Source organism: Perca flavescens, chromosome 11 (assembly GCF_004354835.1).
Source record: "Perca flavescens isolate YP-PL-M2 chromosome 11, PFLA_1.0, whole genome shotgun sequence".
NCBI classification, from domain to species: Eukaryota; Metazoa; Chordata; class Actinopteri; order Perciformes; family Percidae; genus Perca; species Perca flavescens.
In genome coordinates this window covers 424,934-443,819 of record NC_041341.1, presented here as the reverse complement: position 1 = coordinate 443,819, position 18,886 = coordinate 424,934, and the positions used below count along the sequence as shown (strand labels likewise).

General features: G+C 40.6%; 1 protein-coding gene across 1 annotated transcript in view; it reads right to left on the bottom strand.

Annotated features, from left to right (window-relative positions):
• The window catches only part of LOC114564194 (titin-like), a 380,077-nt gene that overhangs the window by 213,027 nt on the left and 148,164 nt on the right, over nt 1-18,886 (bottom strand). The window contains 12 exon segments of the mRNA XM_028591428.1: nt 10,308-10,529; nt 11,259-11,330; nt 11,503-11,580; nt 11,735-11,797; nt 12,316-12,387; nt 13,078-13,134; nt 14,859-14,912; nt 15,160-15,198; nt 16,423-16,479; nt 17,527-17,553; nt 17,677-17,754; nt 17,865-18,074. Of these exon segments, the coding sequence (XP_028447229.1) occupies nt 10,308-10,529; nt 11,259-11,330; nt 11,503-11,580; nt 11,735-11,797; nt 12,316-12,387; nt 13,078-13,134; nt 14,859-14,912; nt 15,160-15,198; nt 16,423-16,479; nt 17,527-17,553; nt 17,677-17,754; nt 17,865-18,074 (1,029 nt within the window).

Below are 18,886 nucleotides of genomic sequence, written 5' to 3'. Positions count from 1 at the left end.
TCATCACGTGAGATCATTTGCTGTGGAATATCTGCATCTTTATCTTGTATTGTTAGATGTTTCTCAGCCGTTTCCTTCATCACGGGTACCACTGAATATATTATTTCAGACTCCTCCTGTTTGATTTTTGTTTTTTCAAAAGGGGTTACATTTCCGTATTCATCTGTAGCTGCAACTGTCCTTGCCTGGACATCATCAACTGTAATCTTTTTAGATTTAGCTGACTTTATATATTTCTGAGCTTCAGCTTTCTTATGAGAAAGAGGTTCTGATACATCACCTTTGACTGTTTCTTCAGGCCCAGTTTCCTTTGCATCATCTTCCCTCAAAAATTGCTCCTGTTCCTGTCGTGTTTTCTTGTCTTCTGTCAGAGGCATGTGGCCTTTTTTATCTTTAATTGGGCCAACAACAGCCTGAAATTCTTCATCTATTTGATCTCCAGTCTTTGGTAACTTTTGAAATCTCTTTATCTTTGGTGTTTCTTCCTTCGAGAAGCCATGTTCAGACTTCCCTGTTTTTTGCGTTCTAGTAAACATTTGAGTATCTTGCTGCACCAAAAACTCTGTCTTTGGTACTTCTTCATCTGAAACTTTTCCTATAATTTGTTTGGCCGTAGTTTTTGGTGTCCCAACTTCAGTTGGAGTCACTTTTACAATTTTATCCTCAACAGTGATATATTTTGATGGGATTTGTTCATCTGCAGCCTCTTTAGTTTCGGCTAACTTGTGTCTTCTCTCCTTTAGAGATATGGATTCCTTTGGAGGAATACCGTCTGCCACATGAATGTCCTCATCAACTGCTGGAAAGTCAGTCTCTCTGATCTCTATAACATTTTCTGAAGCATCTATTACTTCCAGTTCTTTAGTCTGCTCCATTAAAGGTGCAACTAAGACATTTCTTTTAATCTGTTCCTGTCTTCCTTTTGTTTCTTTAAGAGGAGTAACTTTGAAAGTTGTATCTTTTACTGTGCTGACCTTTAGCTGATCACGTTCAACTATAATCTCTTGAGGCTGCTGCTGCCGTTCTTGTGGAGATACTGACTCGGTTGTATCAATTTTCTCATCAAACTCAGCACGCTTTGGGAGGATTGTTTTAGTTTTTGCATGTTTCTCTGGTGCATCATCTTTAATGGGAGTCACTGTTTGAGTTTGATGCTTAACTGGGACAGACTTTGAAGGGATATGTTTATCAGCAGCCTCTTTAGTTTTGGCTAACTTGTGCCTTCTCTCCTTTAGGGATATAGATTCCTCTGGCACATCAATTTCCTTATTAGCTGGTGCAAAGTCAGTTTCTTTGACTTCTGTCTGTTTTTCTGGAGCATCTATTACTTCCCATTCTTTAGAAGTTTCTTCCATCATTGGTGTAACTGAAACCTTTATTTCAATCTGTTCCTGTGTTGTTTTTGTCTCTTTAAGAGGAGTAACTTTAAAAGTTTTATCTTTTACTGTGCTGACCTTTAGCTGATCACGTTCAACTATAATCTCTTGAGGTTCAGTAAGTTTCTGTCGTGGTTCTTGTGGAGATACTTGCTCGCTCTCTGTTTTATCAATTTTCTCTTTCTGGACATCGTCAGCTTTACCTTTCATTGGCTTCAGCTGTCTCTGTTTTTGAGGAACGGCATCTGGCTTTTCTTTCTCCTCAATAAAAGGCTCTCTTAAAACTTTCTTTGGCTTTGTTTTCTCCTCTTCAGTGGGAACGCATTTCTCTCTGACATCTGACTGAACTTCAACTCTGACATCTTCAGATTTACGTGGAACTTTTGCTTCTTTTCCTTTGTCAGTTCTAGATGGTTGATCTGTACTCGTGATCGGTTTTAAATGAACGTCTTTAACTGCAGCCTCTTTAGTTTTGGCTAACTTGTGTCTTCTCTCCTTCAGGGACATTGATTCCTTTGGAGGAATACCGTCTGCCACATGAATGTCCTCATCAGCTGTTTGAAAGTCAGTCTCTCTAATCTCTACAACATTTTCTGGAGCATCTATTACTTCCAATTCTTTAGTCTGCTCCATTAAAGGTGCAACTAAGACATTTCTTTTAATCTGTTCCTGTGTTCCTTTTGTTTCTTTAATAGGAGTAACTTTGAAAGTTGTATCTTTTACTGTGCTAACCTTTAGCTGGTCTTGTTCAACTATAATCTCTTGAGGCTGCTGCTGCCGTTCTTGTGGAGATACTGACTCGGTTGTATCAATTTTCTCATCAAACTCAGCACGCTTTGGGAGGATTGTTTTAGTTTTTGCATGTTTCTCAGGTGCACCATCTTTAATGGGAGTCACTGTTTGAGGTTTCTCCTTAACTGGGACAGACTTTGAAGGGATATGTTTATCTGCAGCCTCTTTAGTTTTGGCTAACTTGTGTCTTCTCTCCTTCAGGGACATTGATTCCTTTGGAGGAATACCGTCTGCCACATGAATGTCCTCATCAACTGCTGGAAAGTCAGTCTCTCTAATCTCTACAACATTTTCTGGAGCATCTATTACTTCCAGTTCTTTAGTCTGCTCCATTAAAGGTGCAACTAAGACATTTCTTTTAATCTGTTCCTGTGTTGTTTTTGTCTCTTTAAGAGGAGTAACTTTAAAAGTTGTATCTTTTACTGTGCTGACCTTTAGCTGGTCTTGTTCAACTATAATCTCTTGAGGCTGCTGCTGCCGTTCTTGTGGAGATACTGACTCGGTTGTATTATCAACTTCAGCACGCTTTGGGACGATTTTTTTTGTTTTTGCATGTTTCTCCGGTGCACCATTTTTAATGGGAGTCACTGTTTGAGGTTTCTCCTTAACTGGGACAGACTTTGAAGGGAATTGTTTATCTGCAGCCTCTTTAGTTTTGGCTAACTTGTGCCTTCTCTCCTTCAGGGATGTAGATTCCTCTGGCACATCAATTTCCTTATTAGCTGGTGCAAAGTCCGTTTCTTTGACTTCTGTCTGATTTTCTGGAGCATCTATTACTTCCCGTTCTTTAGTCTGCTCCATTAAAGATGCAACTAAGACATTTCTTCTAATCTGTCCCTGTGTTGTAGACTCTTCAGTTTTGGCTAACTTTGGTTCTTGTGTCCTTTCATGTTTCTTTCCTTCAGTGGCAACTTGTTCTGTCAATGATTTCATGAACATTTTCTCAACAACAGGGGTAGTTGATGCTTTACTTTCAGTCTGTTCCTGTCTTGGTTTTATCTGTTTAGTTGGAGGAGGAACAATGTGTTCAGTAGTAACCCTCTCTGGCTGGTCTTTTGGTTGGAATTGGTCTTCTACTTTAACCGTATCTTGTTGAAGGGCATAATGCTCTAGCTTTGTTTGATGTGGCTCAGATTTAACAGATTCTTGTCTTGGTTTTGTCTTTTCTTTTGCACTAAAGTGGAGATCTGATGCAGAGAATTGGTCCTCATCTTCCACCGCTGTCTGCCGTCTCACTTTCTTAGCGACTTCTCTCTTTAGAGTCCTGCTCTTTGATAAGGTTTCAGGTTTTTGAAGGTTATCCTCTGGCATTGATACTGGATGTTTGACTTCTATCGCAGGATGATAAACTGGCACCTCTCGGTCGGGTTTCATCTCCGTTGTTCCTTCCATTGGACAGACTTTGACCAGTTTGTCTTTAAGTGTAACTACTTTGGACAAAATTGATTCAGGCTGAAGCTCTCTGGTTGACTTTTCTACCGTTAAAATTAAGTCCTTTTCTTCCTTTCTTTCCTGTTCTTCCTGTTTCATGTCTCGATCTTTTTCTGTGACTTCCTTCGCCTTCAAATCAAACGCTACATCTCCTGCTGGTTGATCTTTTTGTCTGGATGCTCGTATTTTCTTTTTATATACCTCCTCAGGTTTCTGTAATTTGTCAGTCAGTCCTACACCTTCTCTACCATCGGTTTTAGTGACGGTGACGATTTCAGTTGCGTCTTCCTTCAGTAAGTCTTTATCTGTGACAGCTTTAGTCAGTTCCTGGACATCTGGTTTCTTGTCAAATGTTTTCTTTTTCAAAATTTCAACTTTTCCCTTTTGTATTTCTTTCTTTTGGGTACCTTTTGACACTGCAGACTGACTTTCTTCAATCTTTTGTTCAGCCTTAAGTGAAATATTTAAAGTTTTATCTTTTGTTTCAGCCAATTCACTTTCTTGTTCTAGTCTGATTGGTTTCTCGAACAGTGATTTCCGTGTGACAGACTCTGGCGTTGCATACAACTTTTCCTCTGCTTCCTCAGATTGAACTACGCTAGGTTTGGGCAATTCCTTTCCTATAGGTTTAAAAGGCTCAGATTTGTCTGTAAAACTGCCAACTTTGGGTTTTCCAACTGTTAATTTATCTTTGAGTCCCTGTGTGATAAAACCTCTCTTTCCAACGTCTGCTTCAAAAGACACCATTTGTGTTTCTACCGCCTGTTCAAGATCAGAAACAGCTTCGCATGAACTTTCTGGACTCTCAGATTGAGAAGCTTCTTTATGTACTTTACTAACTCGTTTTGTGTCTTTTATTCCTACGCTCGCTGTTGGAGAATCTGTTTTTTGGACAGAAAGCTCTTTTTGTTTGGTAGGTTCATCCTGAACTGCCACAACCTTTTTCCTCTTTGATTCACTTCCTGTCAAGATGAGCTTTTCTTTAGTTTTTGGCATGACTCTTGTTTTAAAGCCCGTTGTCTTAAAACCATCAGTAACAGATATATCACCACTTATTTCAGACACTTCATCAAGTTCTTCCATTGCACCTAAAATATCTTCTTGCCACAAAGATTTAACACTTTCTTCTTCATCATTGTGACACATTTTTGCTTCAAACTTTTCTCTTTCCACGACGAACGTCTCTGCAGAGGAAGTTTCTACCGGTACGAAATCCATCTGAACTTCTGCTCTTTTCTCGGCCTTTAAAAGGCTGACAGTTGCCCCTTGAGGGTGGAAGATTTTAAGAGAAAGCACCATGCAGCGGTGCCAAGAGATTAGGAAAAAAAAAAACACAGACACAGACATTTGGAGTTAAACAAGACAAACACAGAGATAATAAGAAGTAGAAGTAGGAGCTGACGGGAATACGTGCTGTTGTACCTATCTCTGCTCGCTTTCCTTTTGTGTCGACTTGTGTTTCAGGAGATGAAATGGCAGGAATTGTTGTGGGAATCGTCTCTGCCTCGACTTCTGCTTCTTTAAAGAATAATCAGGTTTTGCTCAACATAAGATATTAACATTATATAGAAGAAAGAAGACACAAAACCACAAAGGGATAAAAAAAAGAACCCTTTTAAAACGATGCAAAAACAAAGTGATTGAAGAGTAATTTCATATGAAGACCGTGGGTCATGAAATGAACATGAGACATTTCAACGCGGTCCTAGGCAGTTCGTGAAATGGTCACGTCATTTTTTATCTATTGATTCGTGTACACGGACACATTCATCTTGTTTTATTCGTGGTGCTCAGCACAGAATGGGAAGCATCTATACGGAGGGTGGGTTTAGGCAGAGCCGGCCCGACCCATAAGCGAACCAAGTGGCTGCTTAGGGCCCCGTGGCTACCAGAGGGCCCCCAAGAGCGCTTGAAATGTCCCACAATAGAGCTCATAACACAGCCGGTCTATTTAAAGATAGTGTTGCTGCTAATAGGTCTCACATTAGTCTTTAAATGTGTATTTGTACATTATGAGTGCTTAAACTAATATTTACAATACACAAGTTGGTTTAGTGCCAAGTGCAGTGGCAACATGTAACAATGTGGAGAGTCCCCCAAACCAAATCCTGCTTAGGGCCCCCAAAAGTCTAGGGCCGGCCCTGGGTTTAGGAAAAGAAGATCGGGGAAAGGACACGTCACACGCCAGGACACGACCCGCGGTATATATGGGACGTTCAACAACAACGGGACGGTTGTGTTTAGGAAAAGAACCATGGGGAAATATGCGGGACACGATTCCCGGTCTCTTGGTTGAAAGTCCTGTGTTGTTTGACCCATCCATCCCCCCAACCAACCTCCCTGCGCGGATTTACGGCTTTTCATACTACTCGCTACCGTAGTCGTGCTGTGATCACGAAAGATGCTTCCCATTGAAATATATTGGATTAAAATTAGTGCTCACCACCACGAAAAAAACGACATAAACGTGTCCGTGTACACAAATCAATAGATTAAATAATGTGACCATTTCACGAACTGTTGTGAGACTGGGCTGGACATTTACGAAATGAAGACACTTGCTGATTGGCCAAGATTTTGGATAAAAAAGGGCAAAAGCAGCATCCAAACAAGGCGTCACATGAAAGAGTTAACGATGGAAATGGATGATGATGTTAGACTTTCTCTCTGTACCTCTGGAAGCTGTTTGTGATGGCGGGATCCTTCTCTCGCCTGGTTTTGACGGTTTCGTCTGAACCGTATCCTCAATTAAAAGACTTGTTTCTTCTTTCGTCTTTTCAGTTTCGACTCTCTGAGGACGGACATCTTGGGATTCCTCTTTTTTCTTTTTCTGTTCTGCGATAACCTCAAACTCAGTCTCCTGTTCGACTACTTTTGGCTTCTTAAGCTCGATATCTGTTACCGACTCTTGCGGCTTTACCGTTGGCGTCACCTCTTTAGGCTTTGGTTTTTCAGAAACTTTCTCCTTTTTTCTATCAATTTTCTCATCAGATTTTAGTTTCTTTTCGGCTGGCTCAGGTTTCTTTTTCGGTGCACTAGTTTCATGTTTTTGGGATTCTGAAATGACTGCAGGTTTGATATGAGTTTCCTCCTTTCTACTCGTTTCCTCTTCTATCATTCTTCCTTGAGTGGAAACAACTTTTGCTGGTCTGTCTTTAACCGTGACTTCGCTCTGCTGCATAGTCATTTCTGTAATCTCCTCAATTCTACGGTATCTTTCTTCTGGAATATCTGAAATTATCTCAACGTCGCGATCGACTGAGTCCGTCAAAACCTTCCCTTTAATTTCCAGCGTTTGAGTTTGTTTTCTTGCTTCCGTGCTGAAAACAACTGCTTTAGTTTGATCTGCGTCTGTCACCGATGGGATCCTTTCTTTGACTAACATGATTTCTTTGACCGTAGTGGTTTCCTCAGCTTTCCTGGCTTCCTGTTGTCTCACGTGTCTCTCTTTGCTTTTTGTTTTAATACTCAACTCTTTCCCCTTTTTGACACTAGTTTCTTGTTTGGAAATGTCTCTCTTGTCTGGCGGCTGTCTCACTGATACGCTGTCTTTCCTCTCATCTGTAATTTCTGTCGGCGACTCAATCGTCCGGATAAAAACTCCCTCTTCGATCTTTTGGCTCGCGGGTTTATGCTGCAGCGTTGCGACATCCCTATCTCTGTCAGATCCAGATTCCTGGACAACGGTTTCTTTAGTCAACCTGGTTTCTTTCCTCTTTGAAGAGTCAGTAACAGATATCTCGCCTCTCAGTTCGGACTTTTTATCTCTCGCTTTGTCTGTCGTACTCAAGGTCTCTACTTCTGATAACGACACTGTCGTCTGGCCCAGACGCAGAGACGCTTCGTCCTCGTACAAGACTTCTTTGTGTTCTTCCGCCACTTCTTTGTGTTCCCACACCTCCTCCGTGGGTGACACTTTCTCCGTCACGTAATACACTTCCTGTATCTTCTGAGCTCCTTTTCTTTGCTCTTCGATCTTGACGAGACTCGTCGTCTCTGGAAGTTTTTTAAGAGGTCGTTGAAGAAGAGGCGTCATGCGGCGGCGCCAAGAGGTGACGACACAAACACAAAGACAAAGCATTAGGAAGAGTTAGAAGAGAGACAAAACAGAGATTAATTCAATGGCTAATGCTCGAGTTAAAGATTAAGATGCTGTTACAGTACTCCATCGGGTTTTGTTTCAGATGGCCGGTACCTTTTTCTGGAGGAGAAACTTTTTTCTCTGGTTCAACCTCTGAGGGCAGAATCTTCTCCATCGTCTTAGTTTGGGTTACTTTTTTTTTTAAAGAATGGACAAATCCATTTTGAATCCAAGAAGGTGCATGAGATCGATTTTAAAAGAAGAGGGGTTTAGACATTTAACAAACAAACAGAAAAACACGAAAGAACACAAAACACATCAAGAAATAAGAGACCAAAGAGCGATGTAAGATTTTACAAAACCTTTTAAAGAATCGGCAAGAGTTCAGTCTGTGACTAGTATGAATAGATAGATAGATAGATGGATAGATAGGTGTTTGCTGGTTAACATTCTCGATTCGTTTGCAGGCTTTGGTCGTCTTTAAATTTGCCTTCAATTCTCATTTTGCAGAATGAACCGAATCCAACATTAGATTTTTGTTGAGTGTACAGTAAGATGTGCCTATAGAAAGTGTCACTGTGACTGGACCGTTGCCGATAGTTCACATGCAAGAAGGAGACACAAAGAGAGATAGAAAGAGTGGAAGTCTGCCTCGGATGTACCTTCAGGAAGAGTTTCTTCTGCCTCTCGTTTAGCTTTCACTTCAGGCAACTTCTCGGGTCTTTTATCTACAGAGATCTTCTCTGTTTGTTTCTTAGAAACCAGTTCAGGTTTAACTTCCTCAGGAGTCTCGTCTGCAGACACCTTGGGAGGAACTTTTACAGGCATCCTCTCGGGAAGAGCTTTTTCTGCTAACTTTTTCTCCAATGGTCTTTCTGGAACTTTCTCAGGTAATTTTTCGGGCACCCTCTTTGGAGTTTCCTCCAGTGTTCTCTCAGGGGCCGGTACTTTCTCCACGACCCTTTCGGGGGTCTTTTCCTTCACCTCGGCTTTCCTTGGAGGAACTGCTTGGGGTATTTTATCAGGCTGCCGTTCGGCTTCAGTCTCCGACACAACTAGCTCTTCAAACACCTTCTGAGGTATTTGTTCAGGCACCGCTTCAGGTACGAGTTTCGGTTTGGGCTTCAAAGCTTTAAGAGGGTCGGACACAAAAAGCATGCACAAGACATGACTATAAAGATTTGAAAAAATGTGCTGGCGCACAAATAAAGATGCATTTAAACACAACGGGGAGTTACTTTACTCAGTTACCCTTCTTAAAAGTTTCTTTCATAGGAAAGAGTTTATTAATAGTTAATAAGTTATTGGTCCTTGCCCATTTAAGATATTTCTTTCGTTTTTATCTGCTGTTTCTTTCTGAAAAGCACTTTGTAACCTTATTAAGAAAAGTGCTATAGAAATAAACTTTATTCAACAGCATATCAAATTATATCTTTAAACTGAAGTGCTGCTAGTTTGACGTAAGATTTGGCACCAAAAATCAACAGGAATCATCCTCTGGGAATCAGAAAACCTGTTGCCGTATCATTTAAACGTATCGCGGTAATCTGAGTAACATAAAACCCCCGCTTGTTTAAAACAGACTCAGGACAAGACACCAAACAAAAGTCTGGGTTCTTTAAAGAGGAAAGATCCACAGTAACACTAAAGTACCTCTATCTTTCTTAGTCGGCTCTTCTTTGGGAGGAACGATGGCAGCTTCTGGTTTCTTGGCTGCCTTGGGAAGCTCTGGTGATTTTTCCTCCACAGGAACTTTAAAGAGTATATTATTCACAGACATTAGAGCCTTTTCAATGAATTTAAGCTGAGCAGTGTTGTTAAGAGACACTCTATCGAGTGCAAGACGAGAAAAACTCAACTGAATGCGACAAATATGGCGTGCAGCCCCATCGTAACATCCCATTAACTAAAGTTAGACAAAACCAAAACCACAGAAGTTGAAGAGAGTTTAATATGCGTGTAAGACTTTTGGTTTTAGTTTGACGGGTTACGGTGGAGATTAAGTTCGCACAAACTAAACTAAACACTAAAAAATGTCAATAAACACTCATGAAACATCACTCTGGATGAGTTAAAGTTGGAGAGTTTGAGTTAAGAAGATTAAGAAAAACTCTTAGACAACGTCTCAGTCAGAGATGTTGTGTACCTTTCTTTGGAAGTTCTTTTGGTGCCGGCGTCGGCTCTGGTTTGGTCTTCGGAGGTTCGGGTTTTGGTACTTTCCTTTCAGGTTCAGCTTCTTTAACTGCCGGTTCTGGTTTGGGGACCACTTTCGGTTCTGTCTTCGTTACAAGAGGCTCAGGTTTACCTACTTCTGCTTTTGGTTTTTCTGGTTCTGGTTTAGCTTTTCGAGCTTCTGGTTCGGGCTTCTTTACTGCAGGTTCAGGTTTGATCTGTGCCGGCTCTGGCTTTGCGGCCTTTTCGGGGACTTAAAGCAACATTTAGTTTAGATAAAGAGCAAAAAAAAGACATCCGGGAGAAACAGAAAGTCAAAGATTCGCTTCCACACTCGAAGCTAAGCCAACAAAAGTTCAGACATCTTCAGACACGAGACACACACACACAGTTAGACTCAACCGTCCTTAAAGTCTTTAAAATCAACAACACACATCCAAACAAAGCAGAAATACCTTTGGATGGCAGTGTTTCCGGCTTCTTTAGCGCCGCTGGCTTAACTTCAGATTCAGGCTCGACCTTGGCCGCCGGTTTGGCTTCAGGTACTGCTTTGGGAGCCGGTGTCGGCTTAGGCTTTGATTCAGGTTCTGCTTTGGGTTTGGGTTTGGCTTCAGGCTCAGGCTTAGCTGCAGGCGCCACTTTTTTGGGCTCAGCTGGCACCTGAGGCTTGGGCTCATCTTCAGGTAGGTAACACAGACATTAGCATGTTAGCATGAAGTCGTGGAAGCATCTAAGAGTTATCAAGAGGTGCTCGAGGGAGAGAGAGAGACGGGGTTTTTCCGCCATTATAAGGTTTAGGTGTAGCACGTAATCGAAATGAATGTCACTAAAAGACTTCCCTCAGATCTAATGATTGTAGTCAGACTTCTTTAGCTTTAAGTTTTGTCTTTAAGCTATTAAGTTATTTATTTATAATCTGCTCTAGCTTTTCCAACGTTTTAGACACAGATATGGTGATAATAACAGTACAAAATTATGTGTAAAAGAGACACAAAACGACAACAAAGAGACGACAAATGACCACAGAGACCCAAAACAACCCCAAAGAAAACAAAAATGACCAAAACGAGACACAACACGACTACAAAGAGACACAAAATGTATTGAAAAACGTAACATTTGCTTGAGGAAGGACGCTAAAATACAGGCACCTAAGTCTTCCACAAAGCCAGGGGAAACACTGAGAGAGTGAGATGACACTCGACAGATACACAATAAAGAGTGAAGCTAAGAACGTTATGACATTAAAACTACATACAACATGAATACAGGGAACAAAGTAAGATTGAAGTCAGAAAATCAAGTAGAGACAGACATTAAGAGGTGAGAAGCTATGTAGCGATGAACACAAGTAAGCTGCTACTAAAAACGCTGGATAAGACGTCAAACAACAGTAAGTAAAGTACCTTTCTTTGGCACTCCAGGCTTCTCTGCAGGTGGCGAGGGAGCAGCAGCAGGCTTCTTTACCTCCTCTGGTTCTTTTAAGATACATTCAAACACATGATTAACCAGAAAATCAGAAAGAAAACCAGACAACGAAAGGAACAAGAACTGAATCTGAACCACATTGTAACAGAATAGTCAAAGAAAAGGACGGTGTCGTCTGCAAAGAGGTTTAGTAAAGAGATGTTAGAAATCACATATCGCTACCTTTGGCCACGGGAACTTTCTTCTCTGGGACTGAAACTGCAGGAATCTTTTCCTCCACCGGCTTTCTGACTTCTGGTACTTCAACAATGTCAGTAAAATGAAGTGAAATGTCACAACATAACAACATTAAATGAAAGATCACACAGACACACCAATGTTAAACAATATGAAAAGTGTATAGATGAATGTATTATTAGACAGGTACATGCCAACATTACAGGTATGTTGGTACCTTTTGGTGGCAACGGCTCCTTCACGGCTGCGGTTGGCTTTTCTTCAGGTTTTTTCTCAGCAACTTAAAAAACACCGATTTGTGTTAGCGACACAAGAGATACGCGGTGCATTCGCAGGTGAAGCAAAGAAGCACAGCGTAAGATAATAACAATATAGAAAAAGCAACTACAGAAAAGGATAATAAGACAGAAAAAAGCAACAGCAACAAACTACAGTTGAGAGGGGTGGTGATGGCGCAGTGGATATGACACATGCCTTTGGTGTGGGAGACCTGGGTTTGATTCCCACTGCGATACATCAACCAATGTGTCCCCTGAGCAAGACACTTAACCCCTAGTTGCTCCAGAAGTATGTGACCTCTGACATATATAGCAATTGTAGTCGCTTTGGATAAAAGCATCAGCTAAATGACATGTAATGTAATGTAATAAGTCTTTCTGTAGCAAGAAATGAAAGGAAAGGAATGAACATGAAGCAGAACAAGACAAAACAGTCAAAGATTTTAGTAGCGGAGGACGGACAAATAAGTTTGCATTTTCTGCTGAGCTGCGGCTGGAAGAGGTTCAGGTTTATTGGTACCTTTTGTTGGGAGTTCCTCTCTCAGTTCAACTTTCTTGGTCTCTACTTTCTCCTCAACGGCAACTCTGGCAGCTAGCGGGAAAACAAGAAAACAGAAAAACATCCAGAATCATCATCACTGTCAGAAAACGTTACAGTCTGAAGTTACAGCAGTAAAACCAACTTTTTCTCACGTTTAAAAGATAAATAATGCTTGTAATGAAGTGTGTTTCCATTCAAATTGTTGAATCAATCGTACCCTGAAGGCTCTAGAAAAAGAGTAAGTAACTACAGTTTTTTGGGTGGAAAAAATTGTGTTATGTAATTACAAAACACCTTAAATATTGTGATTGATGTAACTCTGCGTTCCTTTTAAATTTAGGGCGGGAAAGTCGCCACAGACACAATTAACTATGTGAAAATCTTGTGTGAGAAGAAGAATCAGAAGCAAACTTACGTTTCGTACCGTTATGGTAACCATTAACCAATTAGAAGTGACATTCAACGCGAAGCAAAACATGTACTTATTATCTACACCCATGCATTCGTAGTGAGAAATTAAGCGCTTTAGGAGATAAAATAACCAAATTAACCTCCGACTGAAGTTAAGGAACCAAGAGAAGTTATCGGAAAAATGGTAAGAGAGCAAGTCAAAAAGTGAAAGAGGTTAAGGACAAACGTTAAGAGCACGAGAGAGCCATGGTTATGAGTGGCTCAGACACACACACACACACACACGGGTATTAACAGACATATCGCCTGCGTGTTACTAGGATCCGATACCTTTGGCTGTGGACACCTGTTGTGTTACCGTCTCTTCTGTCCAGCTCTCAAACTTCTCTGAAGGTGTGACAGAAGACGGCAAACGTGAGACACCTTGTGCTCGGAAACTACGGCCGCCGTTTCACAGTTTAACAAAGTCAGAGATCTAAATGTCAGCCTGGACCGCCAGAAACTATTTCAATGAGTTTAAATGTCCTGATGAACGCTCAGCTGAGTTTAAACTTCCAGATAAACTAGAGGAAAGACTTTTGACTGTGAAATGGCGACACACGAAGTGAGTAAGTGTGTGATGGAGAGATGGAAGATGGGATTAGAGTTAAAAGAGGGAAAAAAGAAGAACATATCCTCAAAGGTCGGACACAAACAAACATGTAAAAACCAACAAAGAGTTTGATATTAAACCTGCGTGTGCATAGATCAGTCAGACGACACAATGACAGAGTTATGATGAAGGGAAGAGGCAGATTTGGGTAAATTCACATTCTGAGACACTTTCTATTGAGCTTGAATTGAGAGAAATAAATGACTTACTTATTATAATTATTATTATAATTAAAGAGAGACTTCTTATTTGTTTACTGATGACTTTTAGATGAATTGAGTTATTATTTGGTCCATGTTTTCAGAGAGAATAAGGGCGTTTTCACACCTGTAGTTTGTTTGATTTTGTCCGAGTTGATGAGTTTGTAAACTTGGAGCAATTTCCCAGTTTGATTTCGGTTTTCGTTTCACACCTGGAATAATCCAAGCATACTAAAATGCGTCATTACAAATCACGCAAGAACGTTCCCTCCTCTTATTGGTCGGATGTGTTTTTGGGGGGCGGGAGCAAGAAAGGAAATACAGGAAGGAGCTCCTGTGTTCTGAACGTCTCCGTGGTCAAACCAGTTCATTTCATTTAAATAATCAGACATTGTTTGGCAAGGGACGTTACTGCATCTGCTCTGCTCACCGAGACTTCGCTCCGCTCTGTCTCCAACTGACTAACTCAGACTGGAGGACACACCTGACTACAGGAGACACTAGCTCAGACTGGAGGACACACCTGACTACAGGAGACACTAGCTCAGACTGGAGGACACACCTGACTACAGGAGACACTAGCTCAGACTTGAGGACACACCTGACTACAGGAGACACTAGCTCAGACTGGAGGACACACCTGACTACAGGAGACACTAGAGGACACACCTGACTACAGGAGACACTAGAGGACACACCTGACTACAGGAGACACTAGAGGACACACCTGACTACAGGAGACACTAGCTCAGACTGGAGGACACACCTGACTACAGGAGACACTAGAGGACACACCTGACTACAGGAGACACTAGCTCAGACTGGAGGACACACCTGACTACAGGAGACACTAGCTCAGACTGGAGGACACACCTGACTACAGGAGACACTAGTGCGATTCAACCAAACTAAACGAGGCAGGTGTGAAAGCGCCCTTAGTTCTTACAGCCATGCCTTATAGTTTCCTAAGATTAAGATTTAAAAGCACATTTCTTTCAGACAACAAATCATCATCAAACTTTTCTTAATCCTTATTATTTATCTTTATTTATTGTACTTTTGTGATGTGCAAAATAAAGACTAAATATTCCAGGGACGATTCAGTATGTACTTAAAAACGTTTTTAATGTTTTAAGGATTGATCGCTCTGAAATAATGATTTCATCTAGTTTTTTTCCCAGATCTGCTCTGATGGTTTGATGGATGATGAAGATGATGATGAAATTTGAGTGAAAAAGAAGAAATACAACATGTTGTACCTCTCTGCTCCACCTTCACCTCTTCTTCATAGTGATACGAATATTCAGCCGATTCTTGAGAAAGCAAAGACGTTGTTTTGTTTCCGTTATTAAAAACAAAGACAATAGTTTTCATACGTTGTGAGAAATATGGATGAGTTTGACTGTCAGTGAGGGATTACAACAGTAAAAATTGTGTTTTCACACAGCAGTGTTAAATCAAATCTGTTATTGAAGTATATGACAAAGATAATCTCTTTCATGTTAATTTATTTTTGGTAAAATCACGTCAGGATGTTAAGTATAAAAACACAGTAAATACCTCTACGTTCTTCTTCATACTGAAAGAATTCAGCGGATTCTTTAAAAGACAAGAAAAGACACGTGTTGGTTTCATTTCGATGGTAGATCTCAGGGGAAAATGTGGTTTTAATTTGCCACGAAACATCGTCGTTAAATCCAATGACTTTGCCAGAGATCCATTAAGATTCACAGAGTCAGTTTAACTTTATGGAAACACGAGCTCTGGGGCTTTCAGTCCAAACTTCTTTTACAGAAGTTGTTTTTACATCTGTGTTATAAAAAGACCGTTTCTTTTCACCCGGGACCCTATTTCCCCATGTTTTGTGTCTAACTTGGGGTGGTGATGGCGCAGTGGACATGACACATGCCTTTGGTGTGGGAAACCCGGGTTCTATTCCCACTGCGATACATCAACCAATGTGTCTCTGAGCAAGAGACTTAACCCCTAGCTTCTCCAGAGGTGTGCGACCTCTGACATATATAGCAATTGAAAATTGTAAGCTAAATGACATGGATTGTAATGTAACTGACTGATGGAAACAGCAATCTTTGAAACTGGTCTAGTATTATACGTGAACGCTTTAACTGGCAGCCTTTCTTTAGGGAAAGGATCCCTACAGAGACAGACCTTTAAAACCTCTTTAAGACCTTTCGTTTAACAAAAAACAGCACTGAAGGTGCTAGCGCTAAACCCACCAGACTCCATTTAAAAAAACTATTCTTTTAGCGTGTATAGAGCCAACATATTTCCACATGTAAATCAGTAAACTTTGTGTTTATTTCAATCTAAACTAGAGTTGTGATGGTTGGAAAAGTGGAAAGATGACCCAAAACGGCTTGTAATAGTTTTATTTTGTTTCTGTCGACTCTGAATGAAGTGTGTTTTATAATGCTTAAATCACTCTTTATTTGCATGGAGTCTGGTGCATTTAGCGAACGCAATTTTGCGGATGTTTTTATGTTTATCTTTAACAGAAAGGTTGACCTCTTTAGAGATCCTTTCCATAATGTTGTCAGCAATACATTTAGAATAATAATCTGAGTCTGTCAGAGGCAAAAACAGCACTTCAGTGAAGGTAAATACAAGCTGGACAATCACCGTATTAACATTGCAGCTTGTTTCTCCGCTGCCGACTGCAGCAATCTCACTTAATACTGGACCAAGATTGTTGTTCCCATCAGTCACTTAGATACAGAAACATACAAACATGGGGTCCAGGTTGAAAAAAACAGTAGTTACCCTTTAAAGTGAAGTTAAGCCTGCTTCTGAATCCAGTCTTACCTTGAATGGCGACCGATGAAGGCACTTCAGGCCTCTGAACTGAGGAGTCTGGCACATCTACAGAATATGGAATATGGTTCATACCAAAACTTTATTTCAGAGAAACAGGACTGCGTGTACAGTAGTGTTTGGAAGACGCTCTTGTTTCCCAGTGTTTGCCAGAGTTGTTAAAAGGCTTAAAATAAAGACAGTTTGTTTCTGCCATATTACATGTATAAATGTGTCCTGTAATCCGTACAGAGCCCTAAATCTTGATGCAGGAAAGATGTACGGAAAAGATACAGAAAAAGCAGCTGTGTGTTCACGTGAACAGGGCCTGTTAAGCTCAGTTTAGAACAAAGATTCTGGACGAGACGAGTGTTAGCTTTTGTCTCCCTGCAAGTCTCCGGTGTGAAAGCTGCCAGTTTCCACCAATGAGACGAGACGCTGTATCATCTCCATAGAAATGAGTATAAGTACTACTTCTCTTCTTCAGACTTTCAGTGCCCTATTTTTTAATTATTATAAGTTGAGTTTGACCCTCTTGGTTTAACTACATTCGCCTGATGATACTTACAGACTTTAACTGCAGGCATTTAACTTATAACAGTGTGGTATTAGTACTTTTACTGCAGTAAAGTATTTTTTAGAAAAAAGTTTAATATTTTTTGAAAAATAAGTTTAATATTTTTGCAAAAATAAGTTTAATATTTTTGGAAAAAAGGTTGAATATTTTCAAAAAAGTTCAATATTTTTGGAAAAAATAAGTTTAATATTTTTGCGAAAATAAGTTTAACATTTTTTTTAAATATGTTTAATATTTTTTTTAAAATATGTTTAATATTTTTTGAAAAATATTTAACATTTTTTGAAAAATAAGTTTAATATTTTTGGAGAAAAAAAAGTTGAATATTTTAAAAAAAGAAAAAAGTTGAATACTTTTGGAAAAAATAAGTTGAATATTTTTGGACAAAAATGAATAGTTTCGGAAAAAAAAAAAAATAGAATTTTGAAAGAAAAAAAATTGAATATAAAAGCCTGGATTACAGAAATGAATAAACTTAAAAATAAAGACTTTGGTGGAGACGGGGAAACAAGAGGATGTCTAGAAAACAAAATACTTACCGAAGGGCACCATTGCTAGTTCAATTTCTGTGAAAGGGGAGGGAGGGGGGGAAGAGTGAACAAGTTGTCAGACAACATACAGACACACAACCAGACCAAAGCTGCACAGAAACACAGAAAAAGGATGGGTCGTCTGACTAGGAACTGTACCTTTGCCAGACAAATAAAGCTCAGCCGTGCTCTTAGCCTCTCCTCGGGGCTCCAACCTCACAATCACTGAGTACACGCCTACACGGGATTATTAATGAAGACGTTTAGTGCTCAGGTCATGAAAACAGAAATCTACAGGGCTTTGTGACGGGCCGCTAGGGGGCTCGTCTGGCCAGCGCTCTACACACCTTCGTCTTCCACGGCCACGTTTCGGATGACCATGAAATGTCTTCGGCCCTCGCTCGTGAAGTTGTACTTGGGGCTCTCTCGCAGCTCCCAGGTGTCTTTGTACCACGAAACGATCGCGTTGTCGAAGGACACCTCGCACTCGAAGGTGGCCGACTGGCGCTCGTTGACTTCGATGTTGTGGATGCGTTTGGTGAAATGAATTTGTTCAGCTAGAACAGATAAAGACGTGAATGGGTAAACGGGTTTGGTCATCACAACTGGGAATGTATGACAACACTTGAATGGTAGTTTTTTCTCATCGGCACAACATCCACAAGGTTAGAAATGGGTTCATGGGACGGTTATGATGACGAGTTGTTGGTGAGGGGGGAAGGGAGAAGGGATTTGAGTTGAGAACCGTAGACTGTTAATATTATTGGACAAAGCCGGTGCTGCAAATGGGGAAATATTAATGGGGAAATACTATCTGAATTCCTGCAGGGGGAGACTCCTTAAAACTGCATTATATCTGACTTCCAGCAGGGGGGGAGACTCCTTAAACCTGCATTATATCTGACTACCAGCAGGGGGAGACTCCTTAAACCTGCATTATATCTGACTACCAGCAGGGGGAGACTCCTTAAACCTGCATTATATCTGACTACCAGCAGGGGGAGACTCCTTAAACCTGCATTATATCTGACTACCAGCAGGGGGAGACTCCTTAAACCTGCATTATATCTGACTACCAGCAGGGTGAGACTTCTTAAACCTGCATTATATCTGACTACCAGCAGGGGGAGACTCCTTAAACCTGCATTATATCTGACTACCAGCAGGGGGAGACTCCTTAAACCTGCATTATATCTGACTACCAGCAGGGGGAGACTCCTTAAACCTGCATTATATCTGACTACCAGCAGGGGGAGACTCCTTAAACCTGCATTATATCTGACTACCAGCAGGGGAAGACACCTTAAACCTTTTATGATTGGTTATGATAACGGGAGGATGGATTTTTTTTTTTTTTTTGCAAGATAAT